At 44.1% G+C, this 16,431-nt stretch overlaps 1 protein-coding gene across 14 annotated transcripts in view; it reads left to right on the top strand.

Moving 5' to 3' along the window:
- Positions 1-16,431, top strand: part of STAB2 (stabilin 2) — a 147,214-nt gene that overhangs the window by 33,386 nt on the left and 97,397 nt on the right. For 11 of the 14 annotated variants that reach the window (XR_003519900.1, XR_003519902.2, XR_003519901.1 and 8 more), the window contains 8 exons: positions 755-951; positions 2,567-2,700; positions 8,359-8,492; positions 10,103-10,185; positions 11,749-11,898; positions 13,271-13,414; positions 13,966-14,022; positions 14,184-14,309. Coding sequence is in view for 11 of the 14 variants with exons in the window: in XM_027593936.1 (XP_027449737.1) it covers positions 755-951; positions 2,567-2,700; positions 8,359-8,492; positions 10,103-10,185; positions 11,749-11,898; positions 13,271-13,414; positions 13,966-14,022; positions 14,184-14,309 (1,025 nt within the window). In the remaining 3 variants the exon portion in view is untranslated. Of the gene's footprint in view, positions 1-754; positions 952-2,566; positions 2,701-6,654; positions 6,794-8,358; positions 8,493-10,102; positions 10,186-11,748; positions 11,899-13,270; positions 13,415-13,965; positions 14,023-14,183; positions 14,310-16,431 lie in introns of those variants that run through there. The other 3 variants (XM_027593937.1, XM_027593939.1, XM_027593938.1) reach the window with 3 other exon arrangements.

Raw genomic sequence — 16,431 nt, 5'->3', positions numbered from 1 at the left:
ATGATAGCTTTTCGATAAATGGCACTCACTCCTTCTATTATCAAAGCACATACATAGATTTTTACACATAGTTTTATATCAATTGTACTGATATTAGGATAAAATACAGTCTGTCTTTCTTTCCTTTCCTTTTTTTTATTTAAATTCAATTAGCCAAGGTATTAGTTTTTGATATAATGTTCACTGATTCATTAGTTGAATTAAAGAGGGCACATGATATGATGAGCACTGGCTGTTATATTTCCTTTCCTTTCCATGCTCATTCTCCTTGTGAGAGATTGTGTTGTGTATTGGTTATGAACATGAACTCTGGAGGCAGACTGCCAGCATTCAAATCACAGATCTGCTTATTAGTATATCCATGACCTTGGACAAATTCTTTAACTTGTTTGTGCCTCCATTTTCCTACCTATCAAATGGGGATAATAATGGCTCCTTCCTTACAGAGTTGTTGTAAGGATTAACTGAGTTAATGTATGGCAAATGCTTAGACAGGGTCAGTACCTATTATAAATACAACAAGCATGAGTGCTTTCTTTCATGCTATTTTATATTTAAATCCACACATAACATGACATAGTAATATATCAACACAGTATTTGTAGTTATAATCTCTGACAGCCATATATAAATCTGTTCAACAGGTGGGGGGCATCAGGTGAACTGTTTATTACTCTCTCTCTCTCTCTCTCTTAAAACTATCAAACTGCCTGTGCAACTTTGATGAGCTCATACCCTGCCATTGCCTTTCAAGCCATCAATCCATGTTTACAAGCAATCTGCCATCCTCATGCTCATTGCACCTACCTGGGACCGAATCGGCACAGTTGCACATGCCAAGAAGGCTACCACGGAGATGGCCAAGTGTGCTTACCAGTAGACCCCTGCCAGACTCACTACGGAAATTGCCCTACAGAGTCTACAGTGTGCATATATGATGGGCCCGGACAGGTGAGAACATGATGCATGGAACTAGGGCGTCTAGAAGTAGGGCAGCCCACCAAAGCTAAAACCGTGCCATGGGTATCACTTGTCTGCTAGGTTCTCCCACTTTGCCCTTTCAATGCTCAATTTGGGCTGCCTCTCCAGGTACACCTCCCTGAGCTCAGGGCTAACCTCAGTGTGTCCCCTCCCCAGTCCATCCTCTGAACTCACACTTTCCCAGCCCCCCCCCCAGGGAAAACTTAACTGTCCTATGTTCTCTTGTGTCCTGGTCTTCAAGGGTAATGGACAAAATATATACACAACTCAAATTAGATTAACAAATTAACTGTTAACCGAGTCTTGGGTGAATAGGTCATTGACTTTCACCTGCAATCCTCTATGCCCTCTTATGTCTTTTCAAGGTGAAAGAGGACTCTTAGAACTAAAAATATTCTCTCCCAAAGAGATGAGCCCTTACAAAATGGCAGGCAGCCCTGACAGATTGTAGGGAGCAGTGAGGCTATTCTGGGGTGAGACCCTGTCCCTCTAAATCACATCATGACCTTGACGGGTAAAAAACAGCCAGGTCCAGAGACCTTTGCTGAGGAATCCAGCTAAAAGAGCCCTTTCACCAATACCTCATTCATCCATCAACTATTTAGTGGGTGCCCACTGCATCCATAACTGTGCATCAAGCTCAGTGGAGGAAATCTCTCTGTACAGAAGGATATTGTTGCCCTGGTAGGAGGAAAGGCTTCAGTGCCTGGCCCAACCAGAGTCATGTGTCCCCAGCAAACCAATCACCCCGTGGCAATGTGCAGGGAGTTCCCTGCAGAGAATCCACCCAATCTCATCTTCCGGGGGAAAAAATATATATCACACACTATTTCTGCTATTAATGTCTGAGGTGGGTTTGGAAAGAAATTCAAGGAGCTGAGGCTCCATCCCCAAAATGAGGGCCCTTATGGGAAAAGCCACATTAGACTCTGAGCCAAGGTCCCGGACCTTGGGAGTGAGATTAAAAATAAATTTTGTCTCCAGAAAAAAAATGGGAGAAACCCCCCATTATTCACACAGAAGCGGGGCATTCATTATTCCCATTATTCCAGAGGAGGGTTCCTCAACTTTGACATTACCAGCATTTTGGACTGGAGAATCCTTGGTTGGGGGGGCTGTCCAGGGCATTGTAGGATGTTTAGCAGCATCCCTGGCCTCTGGTGACACTGCCCTCGTCTCCTGCTGTGACAATCAGAAAAATCTGTAGACATTGCCCAACATAACTTAGGTTGAGACTCCCAGTTGAAAACCACTCTTTTAGAGCAATAACATCTCCCATCTGAGCCTCAGTCTCTGCTCACCTGTAGACGATCTAAAACCAGGAATTATGGAGCCAGAAAAGCCTAGGGTTAGGAAACAAGAAAACCGAAAAGGTGAATTTTACAAACAAGGTGTAATTTCCCAAAGGGTGAAATACATAGACATGATTCCCAATTCCGAATCCTTTGACAAATTTTTAATTGAAGCCCACACTTTGGACCTGCCCCATGTTAGTTTTTAGGGCAAAATACAGATGGATTCAAGAAGGATGTCAGCTTCTGTGACTAATGAGGACCCTTCGTTTTTCTCTCCTTGTCTTCTGAAGTCTCACTGTGAGTGTAGAGAACATTACCACAATTATGTCCCTGGAGTGGGGTGCAGCATGATCGATGTCTGTGCGTCTAGCAACCCCTGTCATAGGAACGCTAACTGCACTACCATCGCACCAGGCCAACCCAAGTAAGTCTGTTCAGTTCTACCACCTTCTTTCCAAGTGGTGGCCAGTCAATGCTGTCAGTTCCCCTAAGGGCAAGAAATGTGTCTTATTCAGTCTTGTACCCACCCCCAGCCCCACCTAGCAGGATGCAAGGAGCATGGTAGGTACCCAATACATCTCTCTTTAATCACTGAATCATTCAACAATTGTTTCCTTTGTAATGACCATTAGAACGTGCTGAGGTACAGCCGTGGCCTGATAACTCGATAGTAAGTGATTAGAGTGTGGGAGAAGGAAACCACAGTCACTGGGAAAACGAAGGTCTGCTGTGATGACAGGCATTTGACCTCGAATGTATGTGCCTGTTTCCTCATTCGTGAAATATTGCTTGCTAGTGGTGCCAAACAAGACCGGGGAAGGTGAATAAACACCAGTGGTGTTTCCTGGACTCCAGGTTTTAAGAGAAGGGACTTACCGAGAGTAAAAATATTTGTGTGAAAACTCCTGAGGCAAAGGCAGCTTGTGTGGTGGTAAGAAGATGGTATTTGGGGGTGAAAGACCTGGGTCTGAGTCTCAGGACTGGTATCTACCAGCTGAATGACCTTGGGAAAGTGACACCATCTCTCTGGTCTTGGTTTCTCCACGATTGAAATGAGCACAGTGATGTCTACTTCACCATGTTATGCACATTAATGTGAGATAATGTTCTAGAAACTACTATAGAGCTGTATTATGTTTTCATTAGTGGGTGAACTGAGGCTAGAACCCCAGTCTTTGACTCCCAGACCAAGGTTTCTACCTCTGTGTCACTTTCTGTTCTCATTGTCATCAGCATCTGTGAAGGACTCATGGCCACTGTGAGCTCAAAACCATAGTAGACATTGAACCATGTAATTACTAACCAGTTTCTGTGCTTGCAGAGCCCCTTTTCATCTTCTTTGAAGTTCATTCTTTTTACAGTTGGGCCTCAAATATGTGGATTTGCCCAGATAGGGTTCAGGACTGTCATGTTTTATCTGGGCAAATAAGTAGATCTGTACCCCCTGTGGGTAGAGTCAAGAGAGCTTGGATATCAGAACCCCTGGGTTCAAGTCCCAGCTCTGTCATTTGCCTTCACCTCTCTGAATTATGTTTGCTCTGTCATAAAAGAATTGTACCTCCCACCAGACCTGTGACGAGGATCACATGAGAATATATTCATCAGTCTCTGAGCAGAACCTGGCATACAGAAATCACTCCACACGTGTGCATGCACACACCAGCACACCACAGCCATGCATATAGGCACATCTGCACCCAACACACGTGTGTACAGCTTACACACGTTTCGCCATTCTCTCAGAAAGTCTGAGTACGCTACTTTAAACACTTTCTCTCCTTTGTATTTGAGAGGATAAAATCAAAAATGAAACTGGAAGGAACATCAGAATAATGTAAGTGGCATTAAAGCTTGTGTTTAGAATGTCAGTGGGGTACCACTTGATCCCCCTCTCCAAAGATGGACTGTCTGGGAAGGCTGGAAAGATGATGACGTTAAAGACTGGTTATGTTACACTGATAATAGGCCCATCACCAACTTAGTGCAGGTAATTTACTTTACCTTGGATAAAGATTTATTTTGTTTACACCTCTTCAATATGGCAAGGAGCTTATGCAGAATATTCAAAATCATACTGTGTTAGTCACAGAGGTCCACCCAATAAAGAAGAATGGGCTCAAGCGTGGGCTCTCTCACCACCGAGTGACCTTGGAGAGGCCATGTAACTTTTCCTTCACCTGACAAGTCCACTAGAGACCAGGAGTATCTCCTTGGAAAGAGTGGAGTTGAGGCTTATAAGCAGCCTTTTATGCTATAAGCTCCATGTTGATCATTACTAAGAAGAACAAATAGCTTCCTGCCCTGCCCTGGGCACTGCATTTTAGAGGTCCCCATTCTGGCCCTCCACCAGGGCAGCTCCACCGGAGCAAGGGGACATGCTCTCCCAGGGCCTGAGCCCCCATCATAGACCATACTCGGGTACCTCTGCCTAAATGCCTTCAGACCAGCTTCCGGGACTGGCACAAGCTCTTCCTGGTACGATTCTCCCTAGGGTATGGCCAAGGGTTGCTTGCAGAGAGTATGGATGAGCAACATCGTTTCCACCACTCCCGTGAACACCCTCTTCGCTCTGGTTCCACCCACCTGCTGTTCTTGGAACATGCCATGATGTTCCAGCTCCATACACTCTCACATGCCATTCCCCCTGCTTAGACCTCATTCTCCCCTCGCCTCCTCTGAGTCAGGCTAGCATACAGATCCTTCACTGTTCATCACTTCTCAGCCCTTTGGCTGAGATCAAGTGATCCTTTACTGTTCAGCTGAAGTGTCTCCACCTCTAGGATGTCTCCCCTGTCCTCTGGGCTCCGGGAGCACCCCGGAATGCTTCTGTACACCGTACATGCATAGTTCAGTCGTGATGAGCACAAACACTGCCACCTACAGGCTGTGTGATCTTGAATGAGATACTGAACCTCTCTGTCCCGCTGTTTCCTCATCTAAAATGGGGCCAGAAAGAGAACCCACCTCATAGGATTGTTGTATTAAATAAGACACCGTAGTAAGGCCCCTACCAAGTAACTGGAATAGCAGCTATTAATAGATATTAGCTATTAGTATTACTGATCTCAATTCCCAATTAGAATGTAAGGCCTTGGGGGTCCATGTCTTATTCATATTTATCGCAACAACTCCTGCCACCCATTACAAAAATGACATGAGTGACACTTTGGAGGAACAAACGAATCAATGAAGGACTGAAATGAACAAGTGAACGAGTGAAGGAAGCAACTGTAGTAAGCCTTTTGGAACACCCTACAATTGCACTAAATCTCATCCAGCACTCTATGTAATTAATTCCATCCCATAACTTACAAAATGCCAGTGGCTTAGGGGTATTTTTAGAGCTGTAAGACAGCAAGAGACCTTCACTCCTAATAAAGAAGCAATTTACAGAAGGGGGCCCTGCTGTGAATATACCACGGCCAGCTGAGAGCATTTCCGTCAGAAAACCGTCTCAAGAAATCTCAGACTCCGGACCAAGATTTTAAACAACAATAAAAAGTATTTATATCCCACGCAATCCATTCAGCAGCGTCTCCATTAAAATATGATTCTCCTGCCATCCTGAAGCAAGAGAAGTCAAGTCACTTTATACAAAACAGACTATTGGCCTCATAACAACTTAAGGAACTTTTAGAGAGAAACATACTCAGCGGTTCACACGAGTTACTTGCCTGGCTATTATCAGCTGTCTTCAAATGAAAAGTATATAACTTAGAACAAGGACTATTGTATCTCTCTAAGAGTTACCAATCCGCCCTGCCCCCCCAACTCTGTGCTTCTCAAATTCACTGTCCTGGAACACAGGACTTGCAGAGGAAGTTGATGTTTGAGTAGGAAACTGTTATTTGACTGTATTAAGTAGACCCTTGATTCACTGTTCGATCTACCTGAATGATTCCTTATAACAAGGTTTCTCAAGCTCAGCACTATTGACACTTGGGGCTGGGGAACCCTTGGATATGGGGGCTGTCCCCTGCATTGCAGGGTGCTCAGCAGCATCCCTGGCCTCCACCCACTAGATGCGAGCAGAACCTTCACCTTAGTTCTGACAGCCAAAAATATCTCCAGACATTCTCAAATGTCTCCAGGGTACTCTGGTTGTTCTATAAAAAATTCCGAAGTCTCAATCGGTAAATGATCTGCCAGTCATCCAGCCAGCCAGGAAACTCTTATGTATCGTAGAATTCTCTTAAGTGGTATTTTCTCTGGGAACCCGTCCCATATTTCTCCAGGCACGATTAATTAGTCCCTTCCTCCTCTGTGCCCCATAGCATCCTATTCAATCCTCCATCGTGGCTCTTTCCGGAACTTCAGCCGTATGGTCATGGACTAGCTCTGCTCTATCCTGCCCCCGCCCCCGCAGGACTGGTGGCGCCATTGCCACCCTCTCCACCATCACCATCATCATCCTAGTCATCGTCCTCATCATCTACCAAGTACTGAGCTTTTCCTATGTGTCTGTCACTGTACCAGCTGTTCTTCGTGCATCATCTCTTCCATCGACAACCCTAAAGGTATTAATAAACCCGTTTCACAGATGAGGAAGCTGAGACTTTAGGAGGTCAAGTGGTCTTATCATGTTGCTCAAAATTGCTTGTTCCCAGGCCCATCTTCAGCATGTGAGACACTAAAGTGGCAAGATATCTGTTACCATCACCTCTGCAGCCCTCCTCCCGGGCCAGCTTCCTAGAATTAAGTAGATACTTGGTAAATAATCACTTCAACGATTAGGTATCATCCTAAGTGCCGGGGTACAATGAGGAACGAGTGGGATGTAGGTTCTAGGAGAGCTTCCCATCCAGCAGAGGAGACAACCCCTCAGGGGCTCATTTTGGTGCAGAGGGTTGTGATGGAGGGGGTACCCACAGGCTGCTCCTGTCAGGGAGAGTCAGGAGGCCAGGTAAGGCTCCTTAGAGCAGGTCATGCCTGAACCAGGAGGTGAGGCTGGGCGACCATTCCTGGCAGGGCACATGGCCTGAGAAGGGCGTCCCAGTCTCTAAAAAAGAAGGCAATTTGGGATTGCTGGAATTTGCAGCATGCAGCAGGAAGGAGACGTAAGCAAGTTCCCCCTTTGGGAGCCTTGCAGGCCATGCTAAGCACTTCAGACTTCTTCTGTAGATGAACAGAGTCCATGTCGTTTTCAGCACAAAGGTGCCAGATTTCCCTGTTGAAGAGACCGCTCAGAGGGTTGTGTGAAGAACCAGTTTGAGGAGAAGGAAAGTAAGGGCAGAAAGGCCAGTTAGGAAGTCTCACCACAGCAGTCCGGGGTGGGGGGTAATAAAACTCTGAAATGTTTGTTCAGCAAACATGTTGAAAATATGTCTGTTTGCCATGGGACCATATTTGGAAAAAAACTGGACTCATGAGTGTATAACTGTCCTTTGGAAGCCTCTCATCAACGTGAGTCATGTCTGTGGTATGGATGGCCACTGCCTCCCTGCAGCTCTCATCTCTGCAGTGCCCCCCCCACCTCGTGTTTGGTTCTCCACTTATCCCGGGATCCTGTGCAATGGCACCTTCCAAAGCACCTCCCGGCTTCAACCGGCAGTCAGTTCATCTTTGCTAGGTAGCAGTGGTCTGCTAGAGCCAGGGCTTACCAAGTCACAAAAGCTGATGGTTAAATTTTCACGATTTTGCAAGCTGGGTGACATCACACTGGTAGTTTAAGATTGGCCAAGGTGGGAGTATGACCCATGGAAATTGGCAAAAGCTGAAAAGCAGAGCTCTGCCCTACTCCCTGCAGAGAGCTGGTTATTAAACGTTTACCAGCACACCACTGCTGGAACACCTTTAAACCTTGTCCTTAACTCTATTAGTCTTTTATGAAACTATTGTATAAAATTTCTGCAAATTCCATTATCTATATATTTATTGCAATTCAATTGCCACTTATCATTCAACCGTTAATTATGTACCTGCTCTGAACCACGCCCTCTGCTAGATCATGACATTAACATAGGCCATAAATATGCACACGACCCTTGCCCTTACTCTGTTCTCAGATGAGGGAGTTGGACTGTAGGATCTCAACACTCAATGGCTCTAAGACCCTGAGAATGTGTTTTCACCCTCCCTGCAGATGCACTTGCCAGAAAGGTTACGTGGGTGATGGCTCAACATGTTATGGAAACATCATGGAGCGACTCAGAGAATTAAACAGTGAACCCAGAGGAAAATGGCAAGGAAGGCTGACCTCCTTCATCTCGCTCCTGGGTACGCAGCTATGGGTACAGGTTTCCACATAAAGGGCAACCCTCTTTCCGGCAAGGCATCTGCAAGACACCATCATTCAGAAAGGGGTGGGCAGGGGAGGAATCTATTGGAATCGGTCCTCTAGGGAGGCATCATGCAGCTGAGAGGGAAAGAACGGGCAGCTGTTTCCAAGGAGACAAGGAGTTAGTGCCAAGCGGGTCCAGCAATGCAACAGTTAGAAGGCAGAATGCTGAGGACAGGGTCCTGGGTCACTATAGATTAACAGGTCTGCAACAACAATGAAACAGGGCAGCTACTGATGTGAGGATAGAGACTATCCCTTTCCCTTGACCTTACAGGTCCTCCAGGTATGAAGCGAGGTTGGCAGATACTACTGGGAATAGAGAGTGACTAAAACCTGTGGCTGTATCCATGCGCTGCAGTGGGTGTCACTGAATTTTGAGAATAGTTGGTGTGACCTTCTCACACACTGCTGGATGTTTAGCAATGTTGTCTTTCCCCCTCCCCCAACCACTAATTGTCTATAGTGACACCTCTTCTCCCCACCCCTCAGGTGGGGTGACAATCTAAAATGCCCTCATCATTTCCAAAAGCCCTCTAGGGGTCATTACCCAGCACCCCCTTGAGAATGAAATATTATAGCTGATTGCAGCATTGGACAAGACTTTCAATAAGATACAAATTTGACCAACAGAAAGTAAAACACAGACTTGACCAATCAACAGAAGCCTTAAAATACCAGTATCAAGTATCTACCAGTCACCAAAAAATGATTTCCCAGAAAGAGCACAGAGAATGGGTCCATGCCATGTTGTTGGCATAAATCCTAACATACAGCCTGCACAAGGCATCCTACAGGGAGTCAAGCATTTGTGGCATGCTTCTGCCTTCTTACAGCCTTCCTCTAACAACTCAAACTATCAGATGACAGCAGATGGGGGTGACAGAGTGTCCTTTGCTGACTGTGCTCTCGAACATTTCCCTGGACAAAGTCCCGTCGACCTTCCACCCATTTATGAAGTGCTGGTCCATGTTGTCTGCTGTGTGACAGCCCAGAGCCCTCCCTGCTGTCCCAGCTTCTCCAGGATGATGGGAAGAGGACCAGCTACATAACTTGTAACTTGCAGGACACCATGCAAAATGACAAGATGGGGTCCTTGGTTCAAAAATTAATGAACATTTCAAGTGGCCACAGCAGAGTCTTAAACCAAGCATGAGGCTCTTCTGAGCTGGCCCTGGGTGGAACAGGGCTGTGTCTTTGCTCAAACAGCTCAGAAAGTCAGGCACCGGGTCAGGGACCTGCTGGGATTGACTGAGGATTTTGTCACATGACCCTCACAGAAGGTCTCATCGCAGTGCCTCCTTGAAGCCAAGGCTGTGGCTGCAAGAAAAACCACACAGTTATATAGAAGCTTTTGGGGCCATGGCATCATGATGCCTTGCTTTCTTAGAGCTTCCCAGTTTACCAAGGGCCACACATACCAATTAGAAGAGAAGAGCTCTTGAGTCAAAGGGCTTAAATGGACCACAAGGACCATTGCTTGCTTTTACTCTTCACGTGCCACTGATTCATTTGGTGTTTTCTTTCTTTATGTATTTCTATTCCTAAGACAAAGCCTATGCCCGGCCACTAAGTAACCTGGGACCATTCACTGTGCTCTTGCCCACAGACAAGGGACTGAAAGGATTCGATGTAAGTATTTAAAATAAAGTGGGAAATCCCCATTAAAATTAAATCTGATGATAAGGATGCTGATTTGGGGAGGAGGGGTAAACTTTTAGTGAAATATAACACCCCTACAGAAAGCATACAGATTGTAAGTGCACAACTCAATGCATCGTCACAAAGTGAATGTACTTGTGTATCCAGCAAGACTATTACCAGCTCCCTAGAGGACCCACCAATGCCCCCTTCCAATCATGACCCCTTCAAGGGTAATGACTGAGGGATCGTAAGTGTAGTCATTTGATAAATAGGATTTGCATAATGCAAAACTGCTTACTTCCTGCGAGAAGAATTAACCTAATGCATTAACTACATATTTGTTTCTTTAAAATCATCATAAATGATGGGGTGCCTGGGTGGCTCAGTCAGTTAGGCATTCAACTCTTGATCTTGGCTCAGATCTTGATCTCAAGGTCTCGAGTTCCAGCCCCACATTGGACTCAATGCTGGGCGTGGAGTCTACTTTAAAAAAAAAAAATCATAGGGGCGCCTGGGTGGCTCAGTCAGTTAAGCGTCTGCCTTCGGCTCAGGTCATGATCCCAGGGTCCTGGGATCGAGCTCCACATCAGGCTCCCTGCTCAGCAGGGAGCCTGCTTCTCCCTCTCCCTCTGCTGCTCCTCCTGCTTGTGTTCTCTATCTCTCTGTCAAATAAATAACTAAAATCTTTTTTAAAAAATCATAAGTAACAGTGGTAGAGGAAAGTAGAAGAACACGGTAGTCTTCCCTGTGAGCAACTGTTGTCTGAAGTGATGTCACACAGTGGGAATGAAACTCACAGTGTGCCCAGCGGAAGTGTCCTATCATGATGGTGTCAATGAAATTGTTACATTGGGTTTAATGGAGATAATGGACATATTGATCTGTATAAAAGTGTTTTCTCTTCAACCAAGATATTTTATGATAATAATTTTTGCTGCATTGAATAAAAACCCAGGAAGCTCCAGAACCCTTCATCCTAATATGTCACCACCTTTGGACAATCTGAGATGAATCAACCATTAAACTTCAGAAATGCCTCACGTCTCTCCTATAGGGAGGAGAGCTCACAAATATTGAATGTCTCTGAATGAGGCACTTTGCATGTGGTCTCTTGTTTACTATATAGATTATTTACACAGAGTTAATAAAAAGTATCTGTTGATTGATTGCTGTTGAAATATAACACTGACAAAATGTAGATTTGATCCAGTGGATTTCAAAAATCCTAATTTTCCTATTCAAAAGCTCCATGGATCTAGTTTGTACTTTCTTTTCACATAACTTTTTGTTTCATTTCCATCTGATCCCTGGGCTCAAGCTGATTCCTGGGTGCTTGCACCTTCCTCGCTCCTGGTGATTTGAGAGGACCCTGAGCACCACCTCCTGCTCTCTAGATTGCGCTCTGCCCCCCAAAGCCACCTGTGTCTGAAAGAGCCCAGGCCTCAGTTAGGGGGCCTTGGCATTGACATCTTTGGCCAATGCATGCCTCACAACCTCATTTTGTCCTTCAAACACCAGTGGAAACTGAAGGGACTGGCTCTCTTTCCTCAGGTCAAAGAGCTCTTGATGGATAAGGAGGCTGCTCAGTACTTCGTGAAACTCCACATAATTGCTGGGCAGATGAACACCGAGCATATGAATAACACAGACACTTTCTACACTTTGACTGGAAAGTCAGGAGAAATCTTCAACGGCGATAAGGTAAGGGCCTCTCTGATTTTCACTTCCAGAACAAAAGTGTCTGCTGAGCCAGGGCCCACAGCTGACTCCAGCTGTGGTTGGGCTCTTGAAGTTTACGGGGAATGTCTTTCCTTATTCCTCGTTTGCCAAAGCACTTCCCTATGAGGGAAGAAGTGGAGAGCAACACCAGGAAGGATCGGGCCAGAGGGATCTGTTGTGGAAAGAGGGTTATAAAGTGTTGGATTTTGCTCTGGTTTGAATTCGTCTTCAAGGGAACGTCATTTGGGTGCCAGCAGGAAAGAGAAGCTTCGTAGTAAACCTCTTTCCTGGAAGTGCTGGCACAAAGCCAGATCAGCATCCCTCTTGCAAAAGAAAATGGATTATGTTTGGTTTAGGTTACTGGAGTTTATCCATCCTCTGCAAACCTAGCATCCCATCTCTCCTAATGCCGTTGGTTCTGTTCTGTTGCTTGAGTAAAACTACCCTCCTCCCCTCTCACAAATAACTCTTTCTGTGACTTTACTGAGCCGGAGGGACGTGATTAGTAAACAGAAGGTGCATGTGTGGGTTATGGCCTATATTCTTGCATTTCACCAACTATCAATATTTGTTAGATTATTGAGCACTTACTCTTGTACTGAGATGAACCTTTATTTATGTCATATAAGACTTGCAACAACACTCTAAAGGTGATTTTTCAAGTGGGAAAACTGAGAGGTCACAAATAAGGGTCAGATCCAGGGTTCAAATGTAGGACTCCTTGACTCCAAGACCCGAATCATTAACCAATGTGTTATACTGTGTGTGAGAGGATGGATGGATGGATGATGGGTGGATGGATGGATGATGGGTAGATATCTAGATAGATGGATGAAAATGTATCTCCTCTTCTCACAAGGACATTCTTTCACTCACTCATTCATTCATTCATTCACTCATTCACTCACTCATTCATTCACTCATTCAACACATAGTTATTGTCTATACCTTATAAGAGCCACATGAAAGGAAGAAGGAATTAGCTTCAGTCATTTATGCAACAAAATTTTTTATTGTGTGCCTTGTCCATACAACACACTAAAGTAGGTGTTAAGTTTACAGTAAATAGAATTGTTTTACCCTTTCTGACCTTGCAGTCTATTCAGGGAGACCTAGGGTTCCTATTCACATTTAGCAATCCCTTGTAGTCATCAGTGATTTCACACATTATCTCATTTGATCTTAATGAAAGACCTGTGAAGTGAAGCAAGCAAATGACATCTTCCCATTTTGGGTTAAGTGACTTATCCAAGATCCTATAGCCAATAAATGATAGATCCCAAGGACTCAGGACTTCTAATCCAATACTCCTTCAAGGACACCACATTAATTTTATTTTTTCTTGGTGTTTTAGGACAATCAAATAAAACTTAAACTCTCTGGAGGCAAAAAGAAGGTAAAAATTATACAGGGGGACATAGTTGCTTCCAATGGGCTCCTGCACATCCTTGACAGAGCCATGGACAAGATGGCACCCACATTTGAGAGCAACACTAAGGTGAGACATTTCAGGTAAAAGTTAGGTCAACCCAAATCCATCTTTCTCTGTACCCTGGAGAGTCATATCAAAGAAGAAAATGCATGCCAGCACTATGGGCTCGTCTTTCATGTCTACTAGGACCCCAACCATGGGGAAAATGGGATAATTTCTGTTTTCAGTAGAATTCTGGGTATCTCTGTCAACAGAAAGAGAAACATGCATTGGGTGTTGGAAAGATCTCTATTTTATGATCTCTTTTATGGCCACATATGATGATTCAGTCCAGTAACCAGTTGTCATGAAAAGTTATCCCTTGTGCTTTATGGAGCAGAGCAGTCCTCCCTGTGATAAAAATTTATTTCTTTTGACTCATTTGATGATGGTCAAAGGCTACTTTAGAACATACAGATCTGAACCACCAATTCAACTAACAACAGGAAACATCTCTATAATGTGTTGCAATTGACCAGGTTCTTTTCTATCCACATTTACACATAAACTTTGTCACAGACCTTTTAATGTTGGGGTGTCTATATCCTAAACCACCTATTTCTTTTCTTGATTTTTAGCAAACCATAATGACAATGCTACAGCCAAGATACAGCAAGTTCAGATCTTTGTTAGAGGTATGTACTTTCCATGAACTTCTGGAAAATGGTTTTATGTCCAATCTTTTGTATAATGAGCAGAGGTATCAAATATAAGGTATAAAGGTATACTTTATATATTACTTCAAGGATTTGTCAGAGATAGGTTGCAGATATAAAATTTCATTCCTCAAATGCAGGAAACCAATGTGGGACATGCCTTAGATGAAGATGGGGCTGGTGGACCATACACCATTTTCGTTCCAAGTAATGAAGCATTAAACAATATGAAGGACGGCACTCTTGATTACCTCCTTTCCCCAGAGGTATGGTATCCTACTTACTCTTATGACATCATTGACATGATGTGAGCCCATACAGACTTTTTCCAAACTAGGGACGTTCCACAAGTGACGCATTTATCACCACCTACCCTCCCACAACCAATGCAGACATCATTAATCAATCACAGTCCTCTGGAACTATGGATGTGGCTACAATCTCCTAGGCAGAGTTCCAAATAGCCAGCCAGACTGAGCACAGGAAATGAAATCTTTTTGCAACCTCAGGTCTAAATGATTGGTTTGATTTTTCCTGGCTCTTCTAATATTTCTCAGTAGCAAAATCAATATTTTAAGTTCCCTACAACTTCTAAAACTACCTTGCAAATGAACTCTAAACTAGGCCATTCTGGGCCAGGTCTAGGCTAAATTTAAAAGGAATAAATGTTGGGGGGCACCTGGGTGGCTCAGTCAGTTAAATGTCTGACTCTTGATCTCAGTTCAGGTCTTGCTCTCAGGGTCATGAGTTCAAGCCCCATGTTGGGCTCCATGCTAGACATGAAGCCTTCTTTAAAAAAAAGAAAAAGGAGTAAATGTTATTTTTAGATGCCCCAGGCATTCCTTTCTACTGCTTTCATCTTTCTTCATAATAATCTCTCCTTATATACCACAAAGGCCTTTAATTCTTTCACATTCTCTTCTAGAAAGGAGATTTTTTTTTACTCCTTCACATAAGAGTATAAGTGATTGAAACCATTTAATGTGTTTCCTCTCCCAGAAATAACAGCCTTAAACCAAAGGAAAGGGTAATTAATTATGGAATTTTGTTCATTAGAATGTCAAATGATGGAATTACAGGAAGGGCCGCGAGCTTTCCTCCAGTGCCCTGAAATCATGCTACCATCTTGCCAATGGGGCAAGACTATCCATGACCTCGGGTAGATCGGTTCATTATACAGAATGGAGGGTCCGGATCTTTTAGGGTAGTGATTCCTAAACTTCAGTATACTTAGGCATCACCCTTGGAATTTGTTAACTAGGCGGCTTCACAAACCATACCCCAAGCATTTTGATTTAGTAACATCTCCATGAGATCTAGAAATAGACATTTGGGGAAGCACCAGTTTTCTAACCCAGGCCACGCTCTTTTTGGAACCCTGAATCTTGTTGCATGTATGGTTTAGAGATGCATATGGATACATACCTTTCTAGAACACTTTCAGGTATCTACAAGGGTATCTTGCCTTCAGAAAACTTTGAATTAAGGCAATCTCTTACACTGCAAATGAACATTCACCATATTAAAGGATTTGCTACCGGTTTCCACTTATAATGCTAGATTTCCCAGTGTCTTCAAGATAGGGTGCTATTTTTTTTTAAGATTTTATTTATTTATTTGAGAGAGAGAGAATGAGAGATAGAGAGCACGAGAGGGAAGAGGGTCAGAGGGAGAAGCAGACTCCCCGCCGAGCAGGGAGCCCGATGCGGAACTCGATCCCGGGACTCCAGGATCACGACCTGAGCCGAAGGCAGTCGCTCAACCAACTGAGCCACCCAGGCGACCCTACGGTGCTATTTTAAAAATACAATTCACACACAAGTTTCCTGAAACCTAGCTATTGCAGAAAGGCGGTTAAAGCTCTCATACTTAATTTTAAAGCTAAAAAGTAATGTTGCTCCCCTAGGAAATTATAAAAAATCCTGAGATTATATGGCTTCATTGAGTACATAGCTTCTAATTTGATACCAGTTTTTTTAAAATAATGTTGAAGGAGTTCTCAGACACCTAACCTGCAACACTTAAAATTAAGACAAAACCTTTTAATTAGAATAGAGAAACATCAACCTCCCTGCTTTTCTGTCAAGCACCTTTGCTCAGAAATCTCTTGTGTTTCTCTTCTGTCATGACTCCTTCCAGCTGTGGCTGGAGCTGGCTGGCTTGCTTGGGCTCTCAAGTAGATTGTGTACCTGTTCCCAGCTTCGCTCACCGAGATTGCCTTGCAGCTCGAAATTAACCTATGGTGGCAATATTTACATGGCAGAAATTGGCCAACTCTGTAAATCTGGGCTCCTCTGTTTCCCCACAGAACTGATTTACCAGCACACCACTGCTCCTGGCTCTCAATCTCCTTGCTCTCAAAGGCAGTATCTTTCTGCCCGCAGAGAA

This window comes from Zalophus californianus, chromosome 9, assembly GCF_009762305.2.
Source record: "Zalophus californianus isolate mZalCal1 chromosome 9, mZalCal1.pri.v2, whole genome shotgun sequence".
NCBI lineage: Eukaryota > Metazoa > Chordata > Mammalia > Carnivora > Otariidae > Zalophus > Zalophus californianus.
Note: the sequence above shows the minus strand (reverse complement) of the source record. Positions and strands in the feature narration are given on the sequence as shown.